General features: G+C 41.0%; 1 protein-coding gene across 1 annotated transcript; it reads right to left on the bottom strand.

The window, feature by feature from the left end:
* Positions 1-175: 175 nt before the first annotated feature.
* Positions 176-20,773, bottom strand: LOC133867905 (apoptosis inhibitor 5-like protein API5). Its single transcript, XM_062304675.1, has 16 exons — positions 20,442-20,773; positions 20,150-20,311; positions 19,906-20,005; positions 19,489-19,554; positions 8,239-8,336; positions 8,088-8,162; positions 7,801-7,950; positions 4,977-5,042; positions 4,823-4,888; positions 3,528-3,638; positions 3,191-3,280; positions 2,995-3,101; positions 1,386-1,500; positions 1,237-1,302; positions 1,052-1,155; positions 176-734 (listed from the first exon to the last, which is right to left on the bottom strand). Exons 1-16 carry the CDS (start codon positions 20,532-20,534, stop codon positions 545-547), a joined length of 1,659 nt encoding a protein of 552 aa, XP_062160659.1. The 5' UTR covers positions 20,535-20,773; the 3' UTR covers positions 176-544.
* Positions 20,774-22,131: the final 1,358 nt, after the last annotated feature.

Raw genomic sequence — 22,131 nt, 5'->3', positions numbered from 1 at the left:
TTCTGACTACCTAGAGCACCTTCACACTTCGCCTGCCTGCAGAAACTGAAATGTTATGGATTCCTAATTGTTAAGGAGGATCACACATAAAGGCGTGGATTAAGATTTCCTGCATCACAGTAACTAAGATTTAAAGCTAGCTTGCAAATACCTTTCACAGTTAATGACAATCATCTAAAGGGTAGCAGCTTTCTCAAGTTCTCATTCAACCAAACATATTACATTCTACAAATCGTCAGAATTATAAAATGATTCCTCTGGGTGCAAGTTAACTGTCAATAAGATACACACGCATGCATACACAGAGTAAGAGGCATGCAAAGATTCCTTAAATCAATCCCGGCTGCTGCTTTCATCAGTTAAATTCGAAATGATTCCTAGTGTTAGACAACAAATAAATCTAGAAACTCATCAGTTTCTTCCTCTATGAATCAAAACTAGCTCCAGCAGAGAACTTTAATAAATAAATGGCTTCTAGTTGTATACTTCTGGTCCATACCGACTTTCTGAAATCCAAATTTCTTACTCTGGGCACACCCCTAGGCTACCGGTAGCCTCTTCCTCTTCCACGTCCACCCCACCCTCTCCCTCTGCCTCTAGTCCCACTTCTCCCACCATGAGACAAATCTTCCAATGCTCTATTAACCAGTTGGTTTTGCAAACCACCAGCTCCACGGCCCTTTTTAGCTGGCACGTTGCCGGATCCATTAGCAGTAGTAGCAGGTCGTTTCCCTCTGCACACAGTTCACACAAGATATAATCGTGTCCACGATAAAGTTCCCATTTTATTAGCATGAAATCTTGCAGAAAAGTAATGCTAGTGTACGAGGAAGTGCGTGAATGGAACTCTAATGCTGTGAATCACCCTTCACTATTGCCACAACCATGGGAAAAAAATGTATCATCCAACAGACATAGCCGGAGATTGTGAAAGCTAGAAACCATATATCGAAAGGAGCAACCAAAATGCATTAAAACACAATTTGATTGAGAGAGAGAGAGAGAGAAGTGGGGCCAGGGGGGAAGAAGAAAACAGGAAGATCTCTCTTACCCAGTTGTAGCTGCGGTGGTGGGAACAGAAGGTTTTGTTGCTTCTTTCCAAGATAGGTTGACACTTTTATCTCCAATAAACGAGGGTGTTTTTGAATGTAATGGCTGGATATAGAAAATATCAGTTTTTACAGTAAATAAATAAACGACCATATATATAGACACAAAATCTTTGTTCCTTTGTACCTTTGTCATTGCCAAAATGTTATTACACGTCCGCAACCCAGTGGTTGTATTCTGCTTTTGAGTTTTCTGCACATTATATGAAAAATATGTAAGATAAATGGTGACAGAAAAGCTCCACCATGACCAGGATCTCCTGAGAACAAACTCACAATGCTATTCTTTGCTTCATCAGATTTAGCAGCTGCCATAGCTTTGTTGTGCTCAGCCATTCCTTGAGTTAATTTCTTCATGGTAGCCCTAGTTAACTCCTCAACATTACTCAACCTGCAAAATCAATTGTAAGAAAATTATACACAGAAAAAGTTCCAACTGTAAAAGTAAACCATATATTATACTGCCCACCAGAAATACAGGTATCGCTCTTCCAACCTTGCTCCAAATTTAAATGTGAATCAAGGCTTTAGTAACTAACAGTTCAGAAATTTTTGGAAGCCTTAAGTAACCAATTATATAAAATGCTCATTGAATCAATCTTATGACAGATAAATTTGGTTCTCTAATTTCTTCAGCAAAATTGTAGAAATCTAAAACCAGTTAATGATTTTAGTAGATTGCTGAAACATTAAACCCCATATTAGGCAGCAACGATACATTACAATCTCCAAAGAACAGAGAATAGAAAATAAAAATAAAAAAGGAAAGGGCCTTCAGTTCAGAAATTTTATGTCCCCCCACGCGTAACACACAATAAACCCTCCAAAGAAAAGAACAAAATAAGGACAAACATTTCTTTTGGGATTTTCGAAAATACATGAAATTCCAATTTGGTCATTGAAGTAAGTTGCAATCAAGTTCTCAAATGATTTCAAAAATCACAATCAGGTCTTTTAAGTAAGACATGATGGAAAGTGTTGATAAAGCAATTTTGGGTTAAAGAAGGGAGAGATAAACAAAGAGAGAAAGAGATAAAAGTTTCTTCTAGTTTTAATTAATAAATGAGAAAATTACAATTTAGCCTCCTAAAATGCCAGGCGTTTTGCAAGTAACCCCACGAATTACCAACGCTTGGACTCTGACCTCCCAAACTACCAAAACATTTCAAAAATGCCTATTTTATTGAAATATGTCTATAATACCCCGGCCCTAGGGGGGTGGCTTGCAGTGGCGCCGGCCACCCCCCAAACACCCATTAAAATTGTTTTTTTTTTTGTTTTTTAGTATTTTTATTTGTAAATTTTTTTTTAGTATTTTTTTTTAATTGAAAAATGACACATGGCAAGGGTATTATAGACATATTTCGACAAAATTGACCTTTTTGAAACGTTTTGGTACTTTGGGGGGCTAGAGTCCAAACATTGATAGTTCGTGGGGCTACTTGCAAAACGCTTGATAGTTTGGAGGGCTAAACTGTAATTTTTCCTTGATAAATATAAGTAAAATGTCACAGAATATCATATGAACAAAGAGTTGTAACATCATTGCTTTTCTTAAGTGAGGCTACCATCTAAATTTTTTATTGCACTTCATTTAGCAACATCAGCTGCCACATAAGAAATTAACATATAAAAAAAATAAATAAATAAAAAATCATTGCTTTCTATTAGTGAGACTGATGGAAGTACTTAACTGTGATTTTATTACAACTTTTAAAGTTTATGCACCAAATTTGAACTTTGTAAAACAGGAATTTGTCAATACATAACAATATGAAGAATCAATTTTTCATAAAAAATATATATATATATATATATATGTGTGTGTGTGTGTGTGTGTGTGTGTGTGTGTGTGGAAAAAATGAAATAAAAAATAATCAATTGCCTTTCAGTGAAGTCCTTATAAAGCTCTGAGAAATCCTCCCCAAGCCTATCTGATGGTTGGCCAGTCACTATCTTGTAACCACATAGACTGTTTGTTGCATTAGGAACCTACAGAACAACAAAAATTAGATAAGGTATTGTGCAGTAGAGACACACAGATGATTGTTCGGAGAAACCAATCATTTGAAACCAACCACCTTGTGAGCTAGATGATGAAATGTGTACAACAAGCACTCAACATAAGTGAAGTTCGTCTCTTCTCCAGTCTTCCTCCTAGGCATGTATTTCTGAGAAAGAAAAAGAAACATGTTATGAGATCGAGACACATTATTTACACCGTTTTTTGTACTTCAAGCAAGGTTTGAACACTTATACTCTTAAGAAATAGTATTCAAGCAGGCAAAAACAAAAGAAACTCTGATGTATATGTACAATGTCAATCCTGTTACTGAAGGCGGACTTGAAATGTACAGTAATTTAACAATTCTAAATACATGGGTTCATATTTGTTCCTTCATTTAGAAGAGTGTGTACCTTTAATAGCTGAACAACATTAGGAAGAATCTGTCGGGAATCCTGTGGTGTTGTGTAAGGAGAAATTTCTGCAAGGGCTTTGAGCAGATCTAGCTTTCGCTCCTCAGGAAGCTGGCACAAATAAATATCAGTAGAGTTAATTTCTTGCAAGATGCCTTGCCTTTTGATTATAACGTAATTGAGTAACAAGAAACTCTCTTCCTACAGTGGAAACCTTCTAAAGCTAGAGGGAACTTTCCAGACCAATTTTTCTTTTCCACAAAATACTTCAGATAATTACACTGAAACGACAGAGAAATGAAACATCATCCAATAAGAAAAGCTCCTATAATATCTGCATCTACGAGTTTCAAAAAAAATTGCGATGCATTTTGTGTGGGCGTATTAGTGACTTATATGTTACTTCTTTGAAAAGTTGAAATCCTTGTTATTGGTTTGAAATCAATTCTCATTACATTGCCAACAAGCTTTCTCCACTATCATTAATGTATTCGCAAGATTCATATTCTTATATTATTTCCCCTTTTTTCCTATTTCTTATTTCCCATTTTCACACTGGTGAACACAAATGGAAGAATGAGCAGCAAAATGCTGTGACATAAGATACAAAGTAATAATTAAGAAAGTGTACAGTAATTTGGGAATAGGAGGAATCAACTTTAAAGTCTAAAAGTGGCTTAAATAAGAAACTTATTTTTTAGAGTTTCGTGTTGACATTGGAATTGGTTCACTTATAAAAAATAAAAAAATAATAATAATAATAATAAAAAAAAAAAAAAAAAAAGCAACAACAACAACAAAACATTCATGTAACCAAAATAAATCAAAACGTTGTTCAGCTATTGACATAATATATAAATATAGACACAAACATTTTCCAACTAAGGGAATGAGTAATGATGACAATAAAACATGTAAACAAAATCATTTACACCTATAGATACAATGATCAAGAACATAACTACCAAAGCATGCATAAAAAGAAATTGAGTAATGCTACTCTCCACACCCATTTATCACACTCACTAGTCATTTCGCACCAGCTAAAGTAACGTATTTTAAATGACTTCCAATGTCAGTCACTAAAAAAAAAAAATAATAACTTAAAAACACGAAACGTCAGCCGATGTGAAATGAGAGTGATGAGTAGCATTACTCAAAGAAATTGGATGCCAAAAGCATAAGCAAGCAAAGCTTAGAACCGATTACAAGGATATTGAAACAAAAATTTCTAAAAGCCCATTGAACTCAAGTTACATGCTCACTATTTCAAGACATGGAAACTGAAGTATTACCTTATCAAAAACAGGTATGATGTGTTTGTTCAAATAGGTGAGGAACTTGCTGCTTGAAGCACCCCTCTGTGTGGTTAATTAGAGGCATAGTGCTGTCAGACAAACATATAATGAGTGGTTTAAAGGAAAAAGGCAACATCTACACAGTTCTTACCACAACAAATGGAAGAGCCATGTACAGGCATGATATCAACCTGTCAATATGGTCCGCATCTGAAACCTGCATTTTGAAGTCATACTTAACAGAGGATCCATAGAATCATAGTGCGAAGGATATTATTTACCAAGGCTAGACAATCTTTTTAAAAGGAAGAAGATACAGACATTATACAAAACTGCGATAACCAAGGACACTATAGATTCCCCAATATGATTACTACAAAGTGTTAAAAGTATATATATATATATGTAAGAGAAATATCATTAAAAACGCAAAGCGCAGTCAAGTATACAGGCAGTATACAAGAATAGCGTCTAAGACGAAGAAGAAAAAAGAACAAGAATCATGAAAACTAATCACTAAGGAAGTTAGGAACGCAGCAGTCCAAGTATACAAAGAACAAAAAAAGAAAGTTTTGAGCTCCTCAAATGTAATTTCTTTGTCCTCGAAGTTTCTATCATTTTGTTCCCTCCACAAGCACCACATAAGGCAAGAATGAACCATCTTCCACACAACAGCACTCCGAGAGCAGCCACCCCTCCACCAACAAGCAAATAAATCTACCATCCAAAGAGGCATAGCCCAAGACAAGCTGAAGCGGCTAAAGATGGCATTCCATAAGATACGAGCAATCTCACAATGGAGAAGGTGGTCCACAGTTTCCCCATTCATCTTGAACATACAACACCTATCAATCACAATGACATGCCTCTTTCTAAGATTATCCAAGGTAAGGATCTTCCCTAACGCTGCCGACCAAGCAAAAAAAGCCACTTTTAAGGGAACCTTGGTCCGCCAAATACTTCTCCAGGAAAAAGGATCTTCCTCTTTACAAGTAAGGACCTTATAGAAAGAACAAACCACAAACTTTCCCTTTTGAGGAGTCCACCAAAGAATGTTGTCCCCTACACTTCTCACTCTAATGGAATACAACAAAGTGAAGGAAGCCAAGATATCCACCTCCCAATGGTGGGCCTCTTGAATAAAGTCAACGTCCCACTAAAGGGAACCACTCTCCGAAGCCATGTGGGCTGCAACATGCGCATCCTTATCACGAGCAATGCCATATAAAACCGGGAAAGCTTCCTTGAGGGTCATCTCTCCACACCACAAATCATGCCAAATTCTGATCCTGGACTCATGGCCTAAAATAAATCTGGTATGACTACAAAACAAACTCCACCCCTTCCTTATGTACTTCCAAAGCCCCACTCCATGAGACCCAGGGGGATCTAAGGAGCACCACCGTACTTAGCATCCGCAGTAACTTTCCATCAAGCCTCTCTCATGCGCATAACGCCATAGCCACTTTCCTAAAAAAGCCATGTTGAATATCCTCAAGTTCCAAATGCCCAAGCCTCCTTCAGAAATTGGGGACCAAACCTTTGACCAACTAACCAAGTGGTATTTGAACTCTTCACCTAAACCTCCTCATAAGAAATCTCGATGGAGCTTCTCAATACGATTTGCCACACTCAAAGGAATAGGGAAGAGAGATAATAAAAACGCAGGAAGATTGGAAAGAGTGCTCTTTATAAGGATAACCCTACCACCCTTGGACAGATACATCCGCTTCCAGCTAGCCAACCACCTCTCAATCTTTCCAACACCACCATCCCAAATAGACTTGGCCTTAAAAGAGGCCCCCAAAAGAAGACCAAGGTACTTTAGAGTTAACGAGAAAACCCCACAACCCAAGATGCCCGCCAAACCATCCACATTATCCACACAGCCCGCAAGAACCAAAACAGACAAGTTAAAGTATTGATTAAATGATTAAATTTACCTCTTCCTTTTAGTTTAAGCTTTTGGGACAAATGGTAATTTAAAATGGTATCAGAGTCAAACGTCTTGAGTTCGAACCTCGACTCCGTCATTTACCCAATTTCAATTAAATATTTCACGTGTTAGGTCTCACCTATTAAAAGGTAATTTGAACCCACACGTGAGGGGTGTATTAAACTATTGATTAAATGATTAAATTTACATCTTCTTATTAACTTAAACTTTTGAGACAAGTGGTAATTTAACACAAAGTCATGATAAGATTATAGCACTAAGCGTATTTCAAAATATATTGTGCCATTGTCACATTTTCAAGAGCATAACATTCAACTTCCCAAAATCTTGAACAGGATTTATGTGTTCTTGAGAACAATGCATGTATTTAATCCTCTCAAACTCTTATAACATTAAATTCCTTTTGATAAGTTTTATAATATTAGATTCCTAAAGCATTAATGTACCTCTAGCAACCTCTGATTACTACTTAACTTGAAATAATTTGGCCCAACCAGTGAACCTGCCCATTTCAAGGGTTTTCTCTTTATTTTCTTCTTTTTTTGGCTAGGAAAGATTTGAACATAAGATCTACACAGATGGACAGCCACAGCCTAGGAGCACAGGTTTGATTCAGTATATATATATTTATATTTATGGAGAAACATGTGATACACACACACACACATATATACCACCCCTTAAACTGAGTCTAAATTACAGTACACAGGAAAAGGCATCATTTAAAGGGACAGTAAAAAAAAATGCAAATCTCTTTCAACAGAATGTGAACTGTTCAAATAAGGACACAAATTTCTTACAAACCAGTTTGTAGGAAATTTCTGTCCCTCAAATAATGCACCTAAACTCCACAGATAGTGCACTATATGTGGCTGTTAGAATAGACTGATTTAATCAACAACACTTCAATCGCATTAGTTCCAGACAACTTCAAGCCATTATACATTGAAATGGACTGTTTCAAATGTTGCTTCTCCTACAATAGCCCCATTGTCGATACAAAGAAACAATTACTCACATTGAACACTGCATCTAAATCAGCTTGTCCTTCAACAATTCCAATAAGTTCTATCATGCGTTCTGGGGGAGCTTTATCTCCAAAAATGTTTAAACTCTTTAAGAAGTCCATAAACATTCTAAATTCTGCTCCAGTTACATCTTCTAAACTCTGCAATGGAGTTGAAATCACATTAGGCATGCTTCTTCTAGTAGAACAACAAAATTAAACTGAGGTTTACTAATTCCGAAAGCTTTCAATGGGGAGAAGAAAATACATTGGCCAAAGTAGTAAAACCAAGAAAATACCTTTTTTATCAAATCAGTTATATGTCTTTCCATTTCTTCTTGAGGCTTCAAGAGTTCGCCTTTGATGGGAAAGATCTGCAAAGGCAATTACTAAGTCTCCAAGATGCAGGGTAAAACTTGCAATGGGCACAACACAAGCCAGTCTTCTTACCTTATCTCTTATAAAACTTAAAACTTTTTCACGAATAATTTCATCTGTACTCGGTTCATCAACACTCCCAATGTGCTTAAATAAGGCTGTCAAAGAAGCTGCATCAACAAGAAGATTTAAGTCCACCAAGAATGAAAACTAAAAATATGCATGCTATAAAAGTAACACCGAACAGGCAAAATGATGGATGTATTGCATTAAAAGGACAGTATGAAATTTTCATGCAATTACAACAGTAAGAAGCAATGAGCCACATGCATGTTAGTTCAATACAAATCTATCAATTCCAGTGTTTAGTGTACATATTTACTGCAGTCTTTGTTCACTACATAAACAAACTTCTGCCCACAAAATTCTCTCCCAAAATTACAAAGTTCTTCCCATAAAAAACTTCACATGTGACTTTCCTAATGGGGCGCATTGATGCATGTCTCATATTTCAAGATATCTTCATTCTTGTAAAATAAACTTCACAATCATGTAGAACGAACTTTGAGGTAAAATCAAAAAAATAAATATACAATATAATGTAATATGAACTATTTTCTGGTCCAAACAAAACTCAAGTTGGAAATCGAGAAAGCCACCATGCCCCATCAATTATAAATTAACTTTTACCATTTCGTTACCAATGACTTTATTGCGAAACACTATGTCCTTTTCTGTTGCAAAACTAACTCAAATTAGAAAATTGAGATACCATCCTAGCCCCAGTAATATTATATTAGCTTTAAGCAATTTGTTATTTGTGACCATTTACAATCCACTAGTTGATTGTATTATTTACGAATCCCATGGTATTTTGAGTTTATATCAAATGTTGTAAACTCGTCCATTCATACATCTTCACATCTACATTCACACCAAATCCATTGAGAATTACTATAGAAGATCTGACTCTTACTGCACTAATGTTGAATATAAAAAATTACTTTAAACCCATTTCTTGCAAATAATTTTTTTTTTTTTATAAGAAATTGCAATTTATAAAAATAGCGCAGAGGGGCGCAACCCTTATACACGGGAAGTATACAAGAGAACCCCTAAAAGGGATGAATAGAGAATAATTTTAAAAAGTCTACATAATTAAAAACCCTCAAACTATGATGGGACGCTATCCAAATATATAACGTATGGAGCAACCGCTTCCGAAGCTCCACCGTAGATGTCTCTATATCTTCAAATAGCCGCGCATTCCGCTCCCTCCAAATACACCACAATAAGCACAAAGGAGCTAACCGCCAAGCTTCTTTAGCACGACCACACCAATCGCCGCCCCCCAACTATTCAACAACTCCAACACCGTTCGTGGCATAACCCACTCTACCCCAAATAAAATAAGAATGTAACTCCAAATATCTCGGGCGATTTCGCAGTGAAGCAACAAATGATCAATAGACTCCCCACTCTTCTTACACAAGCAACACCACTCAATCACTATAACATTCCTCTCACGCAAGTTATCATGCGTCAATATTTTGCCCAGAGCAGCTGACCAAACGAAGAAAGCCACCATTGTTGGAGCCTTAACACGCCATATATTCTTCCAGGGAAAAGAAGGAAAAGGTAGGCCATCTTTCCTAATAAGCTCTTCATAGAAGGATCTCACCTCAAATAAACCTTTTTTAGAGGGATTCCACACTAACCTGTCACCCTCTCCATGTCGAGCCGAAATAGAGTAAAGTCGATCGAAGAAAGAAATGACCAAATCCATCTCCTAATCTTGGATTTGTCGCATAAAAAGAACATTCCACTGAATTACACCATTATGGACAGCCAAATTATCCGCTACCATCGCATCTTTATTCCTCACTATACTAAAAAGAGCTGGAAAACATTGCTTCAATGATCTATCCCCACACCACCGATCATGCCAAAAACTAATATTTGCTCCATTCCCAACTTCAAAACGAACAAAATTGCGAAACTTCTCCCACCCCCTCCTAATATGCTTCCATATGTAAACAATACCAATGTCATCTCAACATGTCTAGATACATCTGAATGTGAAGACTCCTCTCTAGTGCAGAATACTAGTCAGCTTCCAACTATTTCAACAAACTCGGATACAAGACTCCTAGCTAATAGATAATACCTTTAGATAGGATTCTGTAAATTCAAATATAGAGATATTTGAATTCTGTTTTCAATTCAAATATCTAGATAAGTTTTAGGTTTGTAATTCAAACTCTAGATAGATTGTAACTGATCCGAAGATCATGTAATCTCTTCCTCTATATATACTTTACTAAACATCAATAGAAAGTATTGAACTTCAAATTCTATTACGGTATCAGAGCTCTAAATTGCTCACGCAGATTTTTTTTTCGATCTCTTCTACTTTTCTTTTTCCGCTTCTATCATTTTCTCAATGGCGTCCAGCTCTGCTGTCCCATTCATTCCGCCTAGTATTGGCCAACTTATGACCTTCAAATTAGAAGGACCTAACTACATCACGTGGTCCAACCAAGTTATCCCTATTTTGAAGACCAACGACTTGATGGGTTTCGAGGATGGTTCTGAACCGTGCCCTCTCAAGTACGTTCTGGATGACCCAGGGAAAGCTACTGCTTCTCTGAATCCAGCATTCCTGTTTTGGAATAAGAAAGACCAATTTGTTCTTTCTTGGCTTAATGCCACTCTCACAGAGAAGGTAATGTCAACTACCTTTGGTGTCACCAGCGCTCAACAAGTCTGGGATTCCCTCTCCAGCCGCTTTGCCTCCCATTCCAAGACCCGGATTTCTCATCTTCAGCGCCAGCTCCAGAGTCTGCATCAAGGTTCCAAAGGGTGTACTGATTATATTGAAACTGCTAAGCAGTTTTCTGCTCAGCTTGCTGCAGTTGGTCAACCCGTTACTGATGATGCTCTTATTGGTTATGTAATTGGTGGACTTCACCCTTCCTTTAATCCTGTTGTCACATCCTTGTTTGTGGCTTCCCGGTACAAATCCCTTACATTCATTGAGTTTCAGGATGAATTGCTCTCTTATGAGCTTCTATTGGATAGTCAACCAGCTTCAAATACTGCAGACAATAATCAGTTTGCCATGTTCTCCTCCAAGCCCAATGCCTACACTCCAAATCGTAAGTCTAAACCCTCTGGTAAGCGTTGGAATGGTCCTAAACCCAACTCTTCGTCACCAAAATATCAGCCTACCCCATCTGTTGTCCCTGCTAGACCCGCTTGTCAGATTTGTGGAGTGTTCCACCCACTCCAAAAGAACCCGACACCTCTTTCGAGCACCACCCACCCTTTAGACTCTCAAATTTGGCATCAATCACCAAACGCCATAAAGCCTCTCTCTCCCTACCATATCTCCACAACCACTTACCCAAGAGTGCTCAATTGAACTGGATGAAATTGTGAGCTCCCAACCCACCTGCTTGCAAAGGAGTACAAATCTTGTTCCAATTCACTAGATGAAATTTGGCCTCATCACCAATGACACCCCAAAGAAAATCCTTTTGAATTTTATCAAGACGATTGGCTACCCTCACTGGAATAGGAAACAAAGATAAGTAATACGTAGGGATATTGGAGAGCGTACTATTAATAAGAGTCAACCGGGCACCCTTCGACAAATACATTTGCTTCCATCCCGCCAACCTCCTTTCCATTTTTTCAATAACGCCATTCCAAATAGAAGTGGACTTGTAAGAGGCACCCAAAGGTAGACCCAGGTAAGTCATAGACAAAGATGCAACCCGACATCCAAGAAGATTAACCAACCTTTCGACATCCTCTACTTCACCAATTGGAACAAATTCTGATTTTCCTAAGTTAATTCTCAAACCAGAAGCTGCCTCAAAGCATAAGAAAATACATCTCAGATGTCGAATTTGTTCTTCTTGAGCACCACAGAAGATCAAAGTGTCATCAGCAAACAGAAGGTGATTCACAACTAAGGCCTCGGAATCCCTGAAACCCACTGAAAATCCTGTCAAATTACCTTGATCCAATGCGGCAGTCAGCATCCAACTCAAAGCCTCCATAACCACCACAAACAACAAAGGAGAAGAGGATCTCCTTGTCGCAAACCACGAGTACTACTAAAAAAACCTGACGGAGTTCCATTTACAATAATAGAAAATCTCACTGTAGATATACAAAAACGTATCCAATCCCTCCATTTTTCCCCCAATCCACATCTCTGCAACAAATAAAGCAAGAAGTCCCAGTTCACATGATCATATGCCTTCTCCAAGTATAGCTTACACAGGAGTCCTGGGTCCCTCGATCGAATATGACTATCCACACATTCGTTTGCAATAAGCACAGTGTCTAATATTTGTCGACCACCAATAAACGCATTCTGAGTGTTGGAGATAATCTTGCCCAAAACTTTTTTTTTTTGATAAGTAAGCAGAGAATATTATTAAAAGCGTAAAGGCGCCCCAAAGCATACAGGAAGTATACAACAGGACACCAAAAAGCAAAAGAGGGGAAAGGGAAAAAACACCCGGAAAACCCGAAAGAAAAAACCCGAAAGACCCCTACAAAACAGCCCACAAAACCCCGATACTAATACATCGCAATAGTCCGCTTAGCCTTGCCCCTACTAGAGCCTAACCCTCTAGCATCATAATTAATCGAGCACTCTAAGTTTTTCACTTCACGACTCCCTTTAAACTTAGAAGAGGAAACTGAAGCCTCAATGCGATGCTCCGCATCAATACTAGTCATGAAATCTAAAAAGCCCTCCACATTCCCCTCGTGGGATAATCCTAGAGTGTTAACACAGAAGCTAAGATCAATCGCAGCCCCAGGAGAATCACCAATCGCCTCAACACCACTTCCCCGCGAAGAATTCCCTTTGATCTTATGCCGCTCCCCCATGGCATCCAACAAAGCCAGGGCCGAATCTTCATCCTCAGCACCATCGGACTCCCACTCCAAGAGTAAGTCTGGAGGAATAACGCCCAAGGGGTGAGGAGAGTTACCTTTCTCTCCCTGATCCCACAAAACAATCTCCCCAGATGGGCTAAACCCTACCGGCCACTCCTGAGATTGGATCAATCCATTCGAGTTAGAATTCTCGCCCTTGTCACCGGTCTTCGATTTGCAATTGCTCAAAGGGGAGGGAACTCTCGGGAGAAGGAACCCGCGCCGAAGACCCACTCCCCCACTTGGCATCGGCAGATTCTGAACCACAGACCCGTCCAAAGCCTGGGAAGTACCCGAACATTGTGTCATCGGCGCACTCAAAGCTGTCACTGCCTCATCAATCAGGGAAATATCCAGCTTACTCGCTTTGGCCTTCGATTTCCGCTGATACCTCATGACCGACTTAGTTTCGGACGGGTAAATGAGAGCCCCACTGTCCGCCATCACTGGAAGAGACAGCCGAATCCTCTCTCCCAACGCATCTGCCCCCAAAGAGGGAAACTCAAATCCTTTAGGGCCCGACTCCAATCCCCCACGCAGACCCGGGGTTAAGCCACGCACAGACCCTTTTAAACGCATGTTGGGCTTCGCCGCACACACTGAGATATCTTCAATCACCGCCGTGCACACGCTAGGAAGCTCTCCAATATCCGACAACCCTCCATCCATGCCAATCGTCATCTTCTCCGACCTAGACCCATCTGGCCGGGCCGAAACCGGAAGAGCGGATAAAGCCGGAGTCTCCACCAGGGAAGAAACCCCCTTCAACGACGAGCCTAACTTGAACCCCCGAAAGGTAGAACTCGGCCCGTCCACGGCTTCCGGCGCCGAAGAGCCCAATCCTGAAATTCCATAGTCCAACCTCGCTTCGTCGAGACCACAAACCTGATCCGGGAGAACCCTCTTAGCCTTCTTGGGGTTGGGCTTAGAGCCCATCTTCTTAGAACCATCCTTCCAGCGTGGCCTACCAAGCACAGCTGAGGAGATCCTGCACCGGCCCATTTTCAGCCCAACAGAAGAGCTCCTACTCCAGCCCACGTTAGACCCACTCACCCCATCCAGCCAAACTCCAACCTGTTCAAGGATCTTTCTGCAGACTCTGACATCGCTGTCCCTTGAACTGCACTTTCTGACTTTTCGAACGTTGAAGCCATCGCCACAGAGGTTTTTCCCCGCCGGAGCCAAAAGGCTTTTCTCCCAGGCGTAACAGTCCACCGCCTGCCGAACAATCGCGCAAGACCGGTCCTTTAACGGGAACTGCTCCTCGCACCAGGCCGCCTCCTCCTGCGCGACCAGATTCCGGCCACCAGAGGCAGAGATGGTTGGCGTCGAGCGAACCGCCTCCGCGTAAGACAGAGTTCCCGCATCTTTTCCGAACCAAACCCCCACCTCCTTCCCCCTTGACTTCTCTTCCGGCGAGGAACCACCGAGCCCGCACCCTACCGCAGTACCAACCACTTCAAAAGCCTTACGCAGCTCAGAGATAAACTTGAGCCAACCCCATCCACCCCGCCCCTCAGGAATGCGAAGAAACCCTCTCTGAACGCCCACCCCATAGACCGCTACCTCCATAAACCTGCCATTAATGTTACCTCCAGTGCGGACTATCGTCACCTTCGCCCCCTCCCTGAAAGATTTGACAGAATCGGGCATACCCTTACCACCCCTCAGCACCTCCATAGTCGAAACCAGCCAATCGATGCACTGGTTGCTAAGGAGTACCGCACCGGAATAAAATTTCTGATTTTCTTCCACCCTTAACACTGACGCCCCTTCAATAACCGAGAAGACAAACGCTTTTGCCTCCACCAGAAATCGTCTATCCATCCCTCACAGCCCAAGCGTGACGCGCCTCAGAGCCCTAGAAAAAGTCGTCTATCCATCTTGACTAAAGGCCAACTCCAGAGAAACGAGACGAACCCTTCAGACGCACCCAGCGAGACAGAACAGAATCAAGAACTAGTGTGACGCGCCTACACGCGCCACCACTAGCAGGACCGAAAGGAAGGAGCGGGAGGAAAAGATGAGAGAGAACGGAGAAAATTTCAAATTTCAAATTTCTTGCCCAAAACTGATTTGAATCTGTTCGCAAGGACCTTAGAAATAATCTTGTAAATCCTCTCAACCAAACTAATAGGGCAAAAATCTCTCACGTCCATGGCACCAGTCTTCTTAGGAATCAAAGAGACAAAAGTAGCATTCAAACTCTTTTCAAACTTGCCTCGAGCATGAAATTCTGCAAAAACATCCATAATGTCAGTTTTTTAAAAAAACCAACACTTCTGAAAGAAAGCCAAAGTGAATCCGTCAGGACTCGGCGCATTATCTCCATTCAAATCCCTGACAACATCCCACACCTCCTTCTCAAACGCTATTTCTAGCCAAATGCTCTCATCCGCATCAATGGATAAAAAAATAGACCCTCCACCCTAGGCCGCCAAGAACAATTCTCGAAGTACAAATTGTTGTAATATTGATCTAAATGCTCCTTAATCTCCGCAGGATTCTTGGAAATTATACCATTAATACTCAAAGAATCCACTTGATTGAATTTACGATGTGAGTTGGCCACCATGTGAAAAAAATTTGTGTTCTTGTCCCCCTCCTTCAACCACAAAGCTCTAAATTTTTGCCTCCAGCTCATTTCCTCAAAAAGAAGAGTCTTCTCCAGCTCTCTCGACATATCTACCTTTCGAACTTTTTCGTCCTCCTCTAGGCAACGGCATTCTTCAATTAACTTCAGCTCTCGAATACCCTCCAATAATTCTTTCTTCTTCTTCCCTATATCACCAAACACTTCTTCATTCCATTTCTTCAAATCAGCCTTCAAAGCCTTCAATTTATTAGCCAAAATGAAACTTGGCAAACCAGAAAACTCATAAGACATCTACCACTTTTTAACCTGCTCAACAAAACCCTCGTATTTCAGCCACATGTTTTCAAACTTAAAATACCTGTTTCCCCCTCTTGATGTCCCACAATCCAATAACAAAGGAAAATGATCGGAGAGAAGACTTGTCAATCTCCTTTGTGACACTTCAGGAAAGCGTTCCTCCCACTCCGAAGAAACTAAGAACCTATCGATTCTAGACCATATTTGATCTTCCTGATTATTAGACCAAGTAAACTGGCCGTCTTCAAGAGGTAGGTCCACCAAATTAAGCATGAATATAAAGTCTGAAAACTCTTCCATAGCTGCAGAATAGCCAGCACCACTAGATCTCTCACTAGGAAAACGAACCACATTAAAATCTCCCCCAATACACCAAGGCATCTCCCACCAACTCATCAATACAGCTAATTCAGCCCACAAATCCCTCATCTCCTTGTCATCATTCGGACCATAAACCCCCCCAAAAGCCCAAACTACATTATCTCCAGTGTTGCGCAAAGAACAAGCAACAGTGTATCTACCTATACATTCCTCCACTTTCTCCACCACCCTTCTATCCCACATTAACAAAATCCCACCCGACACTCCATTGGCACCTAAGTAGCACCAATCAACATGAAAGCAACCCCATAAAGTTCACACCACCTCCCTTGAGATAACTGCCATCTTTGTCTCCACCAAGCAAACAATATCCGCCTTCCAATCCCTTAGAAGCCCTCTAATCTCCAATCTTTTCTCAATCGCATTAAGCCCTCTAACGTTCCACATTAATATTTTAGGCGTCATATAAGCGAGATGGACCCCTACCCTTATGCCTGCCTCTAACAGAATGAGCCCCTTTCTTCTCATAGTTTATAGACCAAGCCAACCTATTTAATTCCCTCTGCCCTTTCACCCCTTGTGAAGGCAAATAATTAGTCTTAGGTTCTGCCAAAGAGAGTTCTCTGGCCACTTCAATCTCCTCAAACAAAGCCAATATCTGTCCTCGAAGCGACCACACGGCAGCCCAATAATTGGATAAAACCTCTTGATTCTTTCCACCACCCACCTAGGCGACACCCTCTGCCTGTCTTCACCTTCCACTGCCAGTGGAGTAATAACCATCGGCTCATAACTCTCTAACTTCCCCTTACCATTCCTTATCTTATCTTGAAGCAAGAGGCCTTCAGGAAAATGCTCTAGCAGATTCAAAGAACATTCTAGATGAGCTCCCTCCTCAGCCACCACGCCTTTAAAGGAAGACCCAATCTCCATTTTGTCTCCTGTTCCTTCCCAGCGGCATATCTCCACTTGAGGTCCCACTGAAGTTGCTTCTGATTCAATACCCACTTTATTCTTTTGAGGAAAAAATCACCAGCTCAAGACTGCCTTCTTCCTGCCTCTGATCCACTAAATCTCCACCAAACCCAAAACTACCCATTCCAGCACACAACTGCGAACTAGAAACCTGAGGCACCAACAATAAACCTCCACCCTCTTCCGACAAAGCCAAACTATCTCCTTTTCCAACGACAGAGCCCTTCTCCCCTAAATCGGTGGACTCTCTAGCTTCAATTGAGCCCAACCCAGTCTGACGAGAACCATCTGAATCCAACCCATGATAAGAGACTGCTATCTCCTTCGACTGTCTATTAGCTAACTGCAAGACTTTCGACTCTCCTTCCCCACCACACAACATCTCCTCGGACGCCGGAGAGGTGTCCTCTTCCCCAATCATCGAAGAAACCGCAACCTTCTCCCTGCTCTGACTCATTCCCGCGTCCGGTTTGGTCTGTCCCTGCTTAACTCTCCAAACAGTCGAAGAATGATGTTTTCGAAATTTCCGACGCTGATAAACCCGACCAGATAATCATGGTCTCAACGCGGACTTCGAAGTGGCAGAACCCAGACCTAACGACTCCGACTGCACATCAGAGGTAGAAGCACCGGCGTCCAACGAGAACTGGGGTGTTAGAATAGGACGAAGAACCGACCCAGCCTTGGTCGTAATCATAATCTTGGGCCTCTTAATGGGAAAATGCAAAGGGGCTTTACCTTTAGAAAGTTGGGCTGACTTTGAAGGACCTCGGGTCGAAGAGGGGCTTGCGGGCATCATGGAATTGGGCCGAGGAAGACTGGAGCCCAAGGATTTAGACTGGGTCTTGGGTAAAGAGATGGGACCAGAAAGCTTTGGACCACTACCCATCAACTCATCTTCCAACAGGTGCAAACCTTTCAGACAATACCCAATTTCCACATGCAACGTCTCCAACGTCTTCCTAATGCTGCGCAAATCAAGGCAATCACCGAAATGTGACTTGCGTGACGCAGAGGGCAACATAGAGCCCGCCACCCTACCCCTTAGGCCTGACGCAGACTCTCTTTCCAACAAATCAGAGAGAGATGCCGGAGCTGTCATCTGTAAATAATCCTTCGCCGAAAAATCCTTCACCATCTTTTCTTTCTTCAACCCAGCTGATTTCGCCGTAGGCAGCTTTACCCTTAGAAGCGCTTGATCACGACAGCCCTTTGCCGGAGACATCACCCGAGCCTGGAAATCTTCCTCCGAAGCAGCATATGACACCTTAACTTTCGGCAGAGAAGCTCTCAAAACTTCAGCAAAGCTCCTCCTCATCTCAGAATGAGGCTTAGGCTATGACACTTCCTTTTCTTGAAAATGCTTCGAGTAGCTTGTGCCCGAAATGCTTCCACCTTTCACCAAATTTCCCTTTAGGTACCAAGACAGCACCTTTCCTTCTTCTACCCTCATATTCTTCTATGGTCAGAAAGTGACCATGCCTATTTGCGCGTTGCTGCGCAGGAATCCGAGGAAAACCTGAGACGGATTGGTTCCAAAACACTCTACAGTCGTGAACCATAACCAGATCATGAAAAGACTTAAGCAACCAAGCAGCCTCATCTTTGCCTATGAGAATGGACCTCGTCACTCCTTTACGTTTTTCATGGATCCTAATGCCTGTGAAACCACCCACCACTGACAAAGCAAACTCCTTTGACTCGACTGACCACCAACCGGACGACCTCACCATTGTCTATTCTTGCAAATAATTATGCATGATTTAACACTGATACTCAATTTCCACCCAAGTAAATGTTCCATGCCCATGCAAGTTGTGCAGACAAAATATACAAACCACTACTAATAGGAAAGCATATCTATATCAACATTTTCCAAATGATATAATCACATGATACACGACCATACAGCTTTAAAGACCTTTCCAACTTCACACGAAGAGAGATATTATCTTCCATCAAACGTACAGCAGAAAAAAATATCTTGGAAACAATACAATAGGTAAATAATCTTACTTATCCTATACAACACCTATTCCAATTATGATGAATAAATAGATAAATAAACAAATGCATAGCACTTCTGTTGCAAAAAAATAGCCTATCTTCTAACTGCTGCATAACAGAACATGCACTTACACAGAATCACCAAATTATAAGATAACACAAAGTACCTTTCACATCTTGTGTCAACAGAGACATCAGGGCTTTATGCACAGCATCACGCTCCACAAATTCCTCTAAAGCATGAAAGAAATCCAATATCAGAATGGCAAGGCCACATGAAGCCCAGGGGGATCCATGGCCCCTGCAATGGACTGAGAAATCTCTAAACATGTATGCTTAAGAGAGCTCCAAAGAGTGTACTTTTATGAAAAAAAATTTGCTTTAATTTGCATATTGTTTGGATTGCTTTTATGATTATCTTTGTGTGGTACTATAAATATCACCAAAAAAAAAATTATCATCATAATTTTAGTTCCCTCCCCCCACCCCCCAAAAAAAAAAATATATATATATATATATGATAGCTCCGGAACTGCCTAAAACGGCAAGCAAAATACCACAGACAATGCAAAGAAGTAATTTACCTGCTGCAAGGATTTGGACAAGAATGTCTACAATTTTGGCAATATGTTCCGGCGTATCCTTGCAGAAAAGGGGAAGTCCCCTAATTGCTTGCACCCGAACCTGTACAATAGAGTAGCATTTACAAAAACACTCACATCTTTGAAATGAATAAGAAAGCACCATTTCCCAAATTTTCTCATTTACCAAATAAAGCTATGTACAATATGACAAGCTATTTATAGGATTTTGGATAGAATTACTGACCCCGAGCTCTTCTTCTTCGATCAAATCGAGATGCGTGTCGATTGCGGGCCCGGAGAGAGTGGGGAAGAACTTGAAGAACCTGGGGATGAACTGCGCGGCCAATTGTTTAGCCTTGATGCTCGACTTGGCCGTGTCGATGATCCCCTGGTAGTCCTTCACATTCTGCAACAACCCAAAAAACCCATAACCCATCTCGTACAGGAACCCCGGCAACAGCGTGTGGGGTCAACAAAACCCTAGAAACACAGAAACCCCAGAAGCAGAAAGAGTGGAAATTAGCAGGGAAGCGCACCTGGGACTTGTCCTTGGCCTCGTTCAGACTCTCCACGTACTGGTAGAGCTCCTCGATGTGCTTCGAGTCGTCGGCCGCCGAGGCGTCACTCATTGTGGGAACTCAGAGCCAAATTGAAGAACAGCAATTTAGGAACCAAAAGAGAGATTGTAAAATAGAGGGGCGTAGGTTGAGTTGGGGCTTTGCGAGGAGTGCTGCTTGCCTGCTAGTTATGAGTTATGAGAGAGAGCTCAACAACAAGGGTTATAGATTCGCGAGCAAAGAGAGAAGAGCCGACGACTGGGTTGTGTCCGGGTCCAAATAGCCTATTCTTATCTGCTCTCTCTAACCGATGTCGTTTCTTTTGTTTTCTCATAAGAGAAAATGGTTGGGATACCAACAGGTTTACACACAAGCTTACACACACTGACACGTCAGTTTTAAAAAAAAAAACCTATACTGTGCAGATACGGTAATAGAAATTTAAATTCTTTTTAGAGAAAAATCATATTTAGCCCATGAGTTTTCATGTGATTTGGATTTAGTCCTTAAGTTTTCAATTTAAAAAATAAGGTCTTTAAATTTTGCTTAATGCTCCGTTTGTTTCGGTGTAAAATGATTTTCTGGAAAATGATTTCGGTTTCGGCATTTTATAGTGTTTGGTAGGGGCGAAAATAATGGTCAACGAAAATCTTAAATTATTTTCGGTTTGACCGTAAAAGTTTCTTTAATTTTTGGAAAACGATTTACAGTTTTTAAAACAGTAAATCGTTTTCCGAAATTAAACTTTTGGTCATTGCATGCATGTTTGATATCCGATTGTCAGAATTCAGCAATGGTCGGTTGTCGGGAATCCAGGCGACGCGAGAATCTGGCAATATCCGGGCACCAAAATACTGATGGCGCAGGAATCCGACAACATCCAGGCACCGTCGCTGGATGCCGGCGGACCAAATTTCTGTCAAAACTAGCCGGAATTCGACAATGGTCAGAAGCCGATCGGATCTGGCCAAATGGATCTGATCGGATTTGGTCAAAATGGCTAGGATCTGGCAACTGATCCGGCCGGGTCTGACCGGATCTGGAGGAGTCCGGCCGAAATCTGGCCAAACATGCTCGCTAGATTCCGGCAACGGCAAGGGCGGAGCCAGGGGGGTCGAGAGGGGGCACCTCAACCTCCAAAAATATTTTTTACCTATAGTATAAAATTTTCTAGATGTCCTTTTTGCCCCCCCCCTCAACTGCAAAATCCGGGGCAATCGAAACCAATCACCAAACTTTAGGGGCAAACTTCAGTTGTAGAGAAGGGATGTCTAGAAATTTTTCTGAATGTCAGGTTTAGGTTAGAACCAGATGAAAGGGGAAGAAGAAGATGAGAATCACGATGAGGCCTTAAACACACCGTTTTAATAAACTGTCGGATTGTTTGTAGCCTTGTGGCCTTGTGGTCATGTGGGCCCAGCCTTAGCTTCTTTCTTTCCTTTGTTTATTTATTTGTTTTTTTGTAAGTTACGTTAGTGGGCTTTGGGGGAAAAAAAAATATGTGGGCCACGTGGTGACTTACATAAAACAACGATGTGTCTAAAGTGAATACTTTTAAAAAAAATAAAAAAAATAAAAATAAAAAATAAAAAAGGAAAAAGAAGAAGCAAATAATACATTAAGGCCTAAATCAAGAAGAAAAAACTGAGCAAGAAATAAGGTCATTGAC

Source organism: Alnus glutinosa, chromosome 5 (genome assembly GCF_958979055.1).
Source record: "Alnus glutinosa chromosome 5, dhAlnGlut1.1, whole genome shotgun sequence".
Taxonomy (NCBI): domain Eukaryota; kingdom Viridiplantae; phylum Streptophyta; class Magnoliopsida; order Fagales; family Betulaceae; genus Alnus; species Alnus glutinosa.
This window is presented reverse-complemented; position numbering and strand designations above follow the sequence as displayed.

Excerpts from the sequence above, each read along its gene's own strand:
- LOC133867905 (XM_062304675.1), bottom strand. The coding sequence starts at position 20,534 with ATGAGTGACGCCTCGGCGGCCGACGACTCGAAGCACATCGAGGAGCTC. Across the intron at positions 5,043-7,800 it reads ATTTAGATGCAGTGTTCAAT|GTTTCAGATGCGGACCATAT; the intron begins GTGAGTAATTGT and ends TTCAAAATGCAG. Across the intron at positions 1,303-1,385 it reads ATGAAGCAAAGAATAGCATT|AAAACTCAAAAGCAGAATAC; the intron begins GTGAGTTTGTTC and ends TATAATGTGCAG.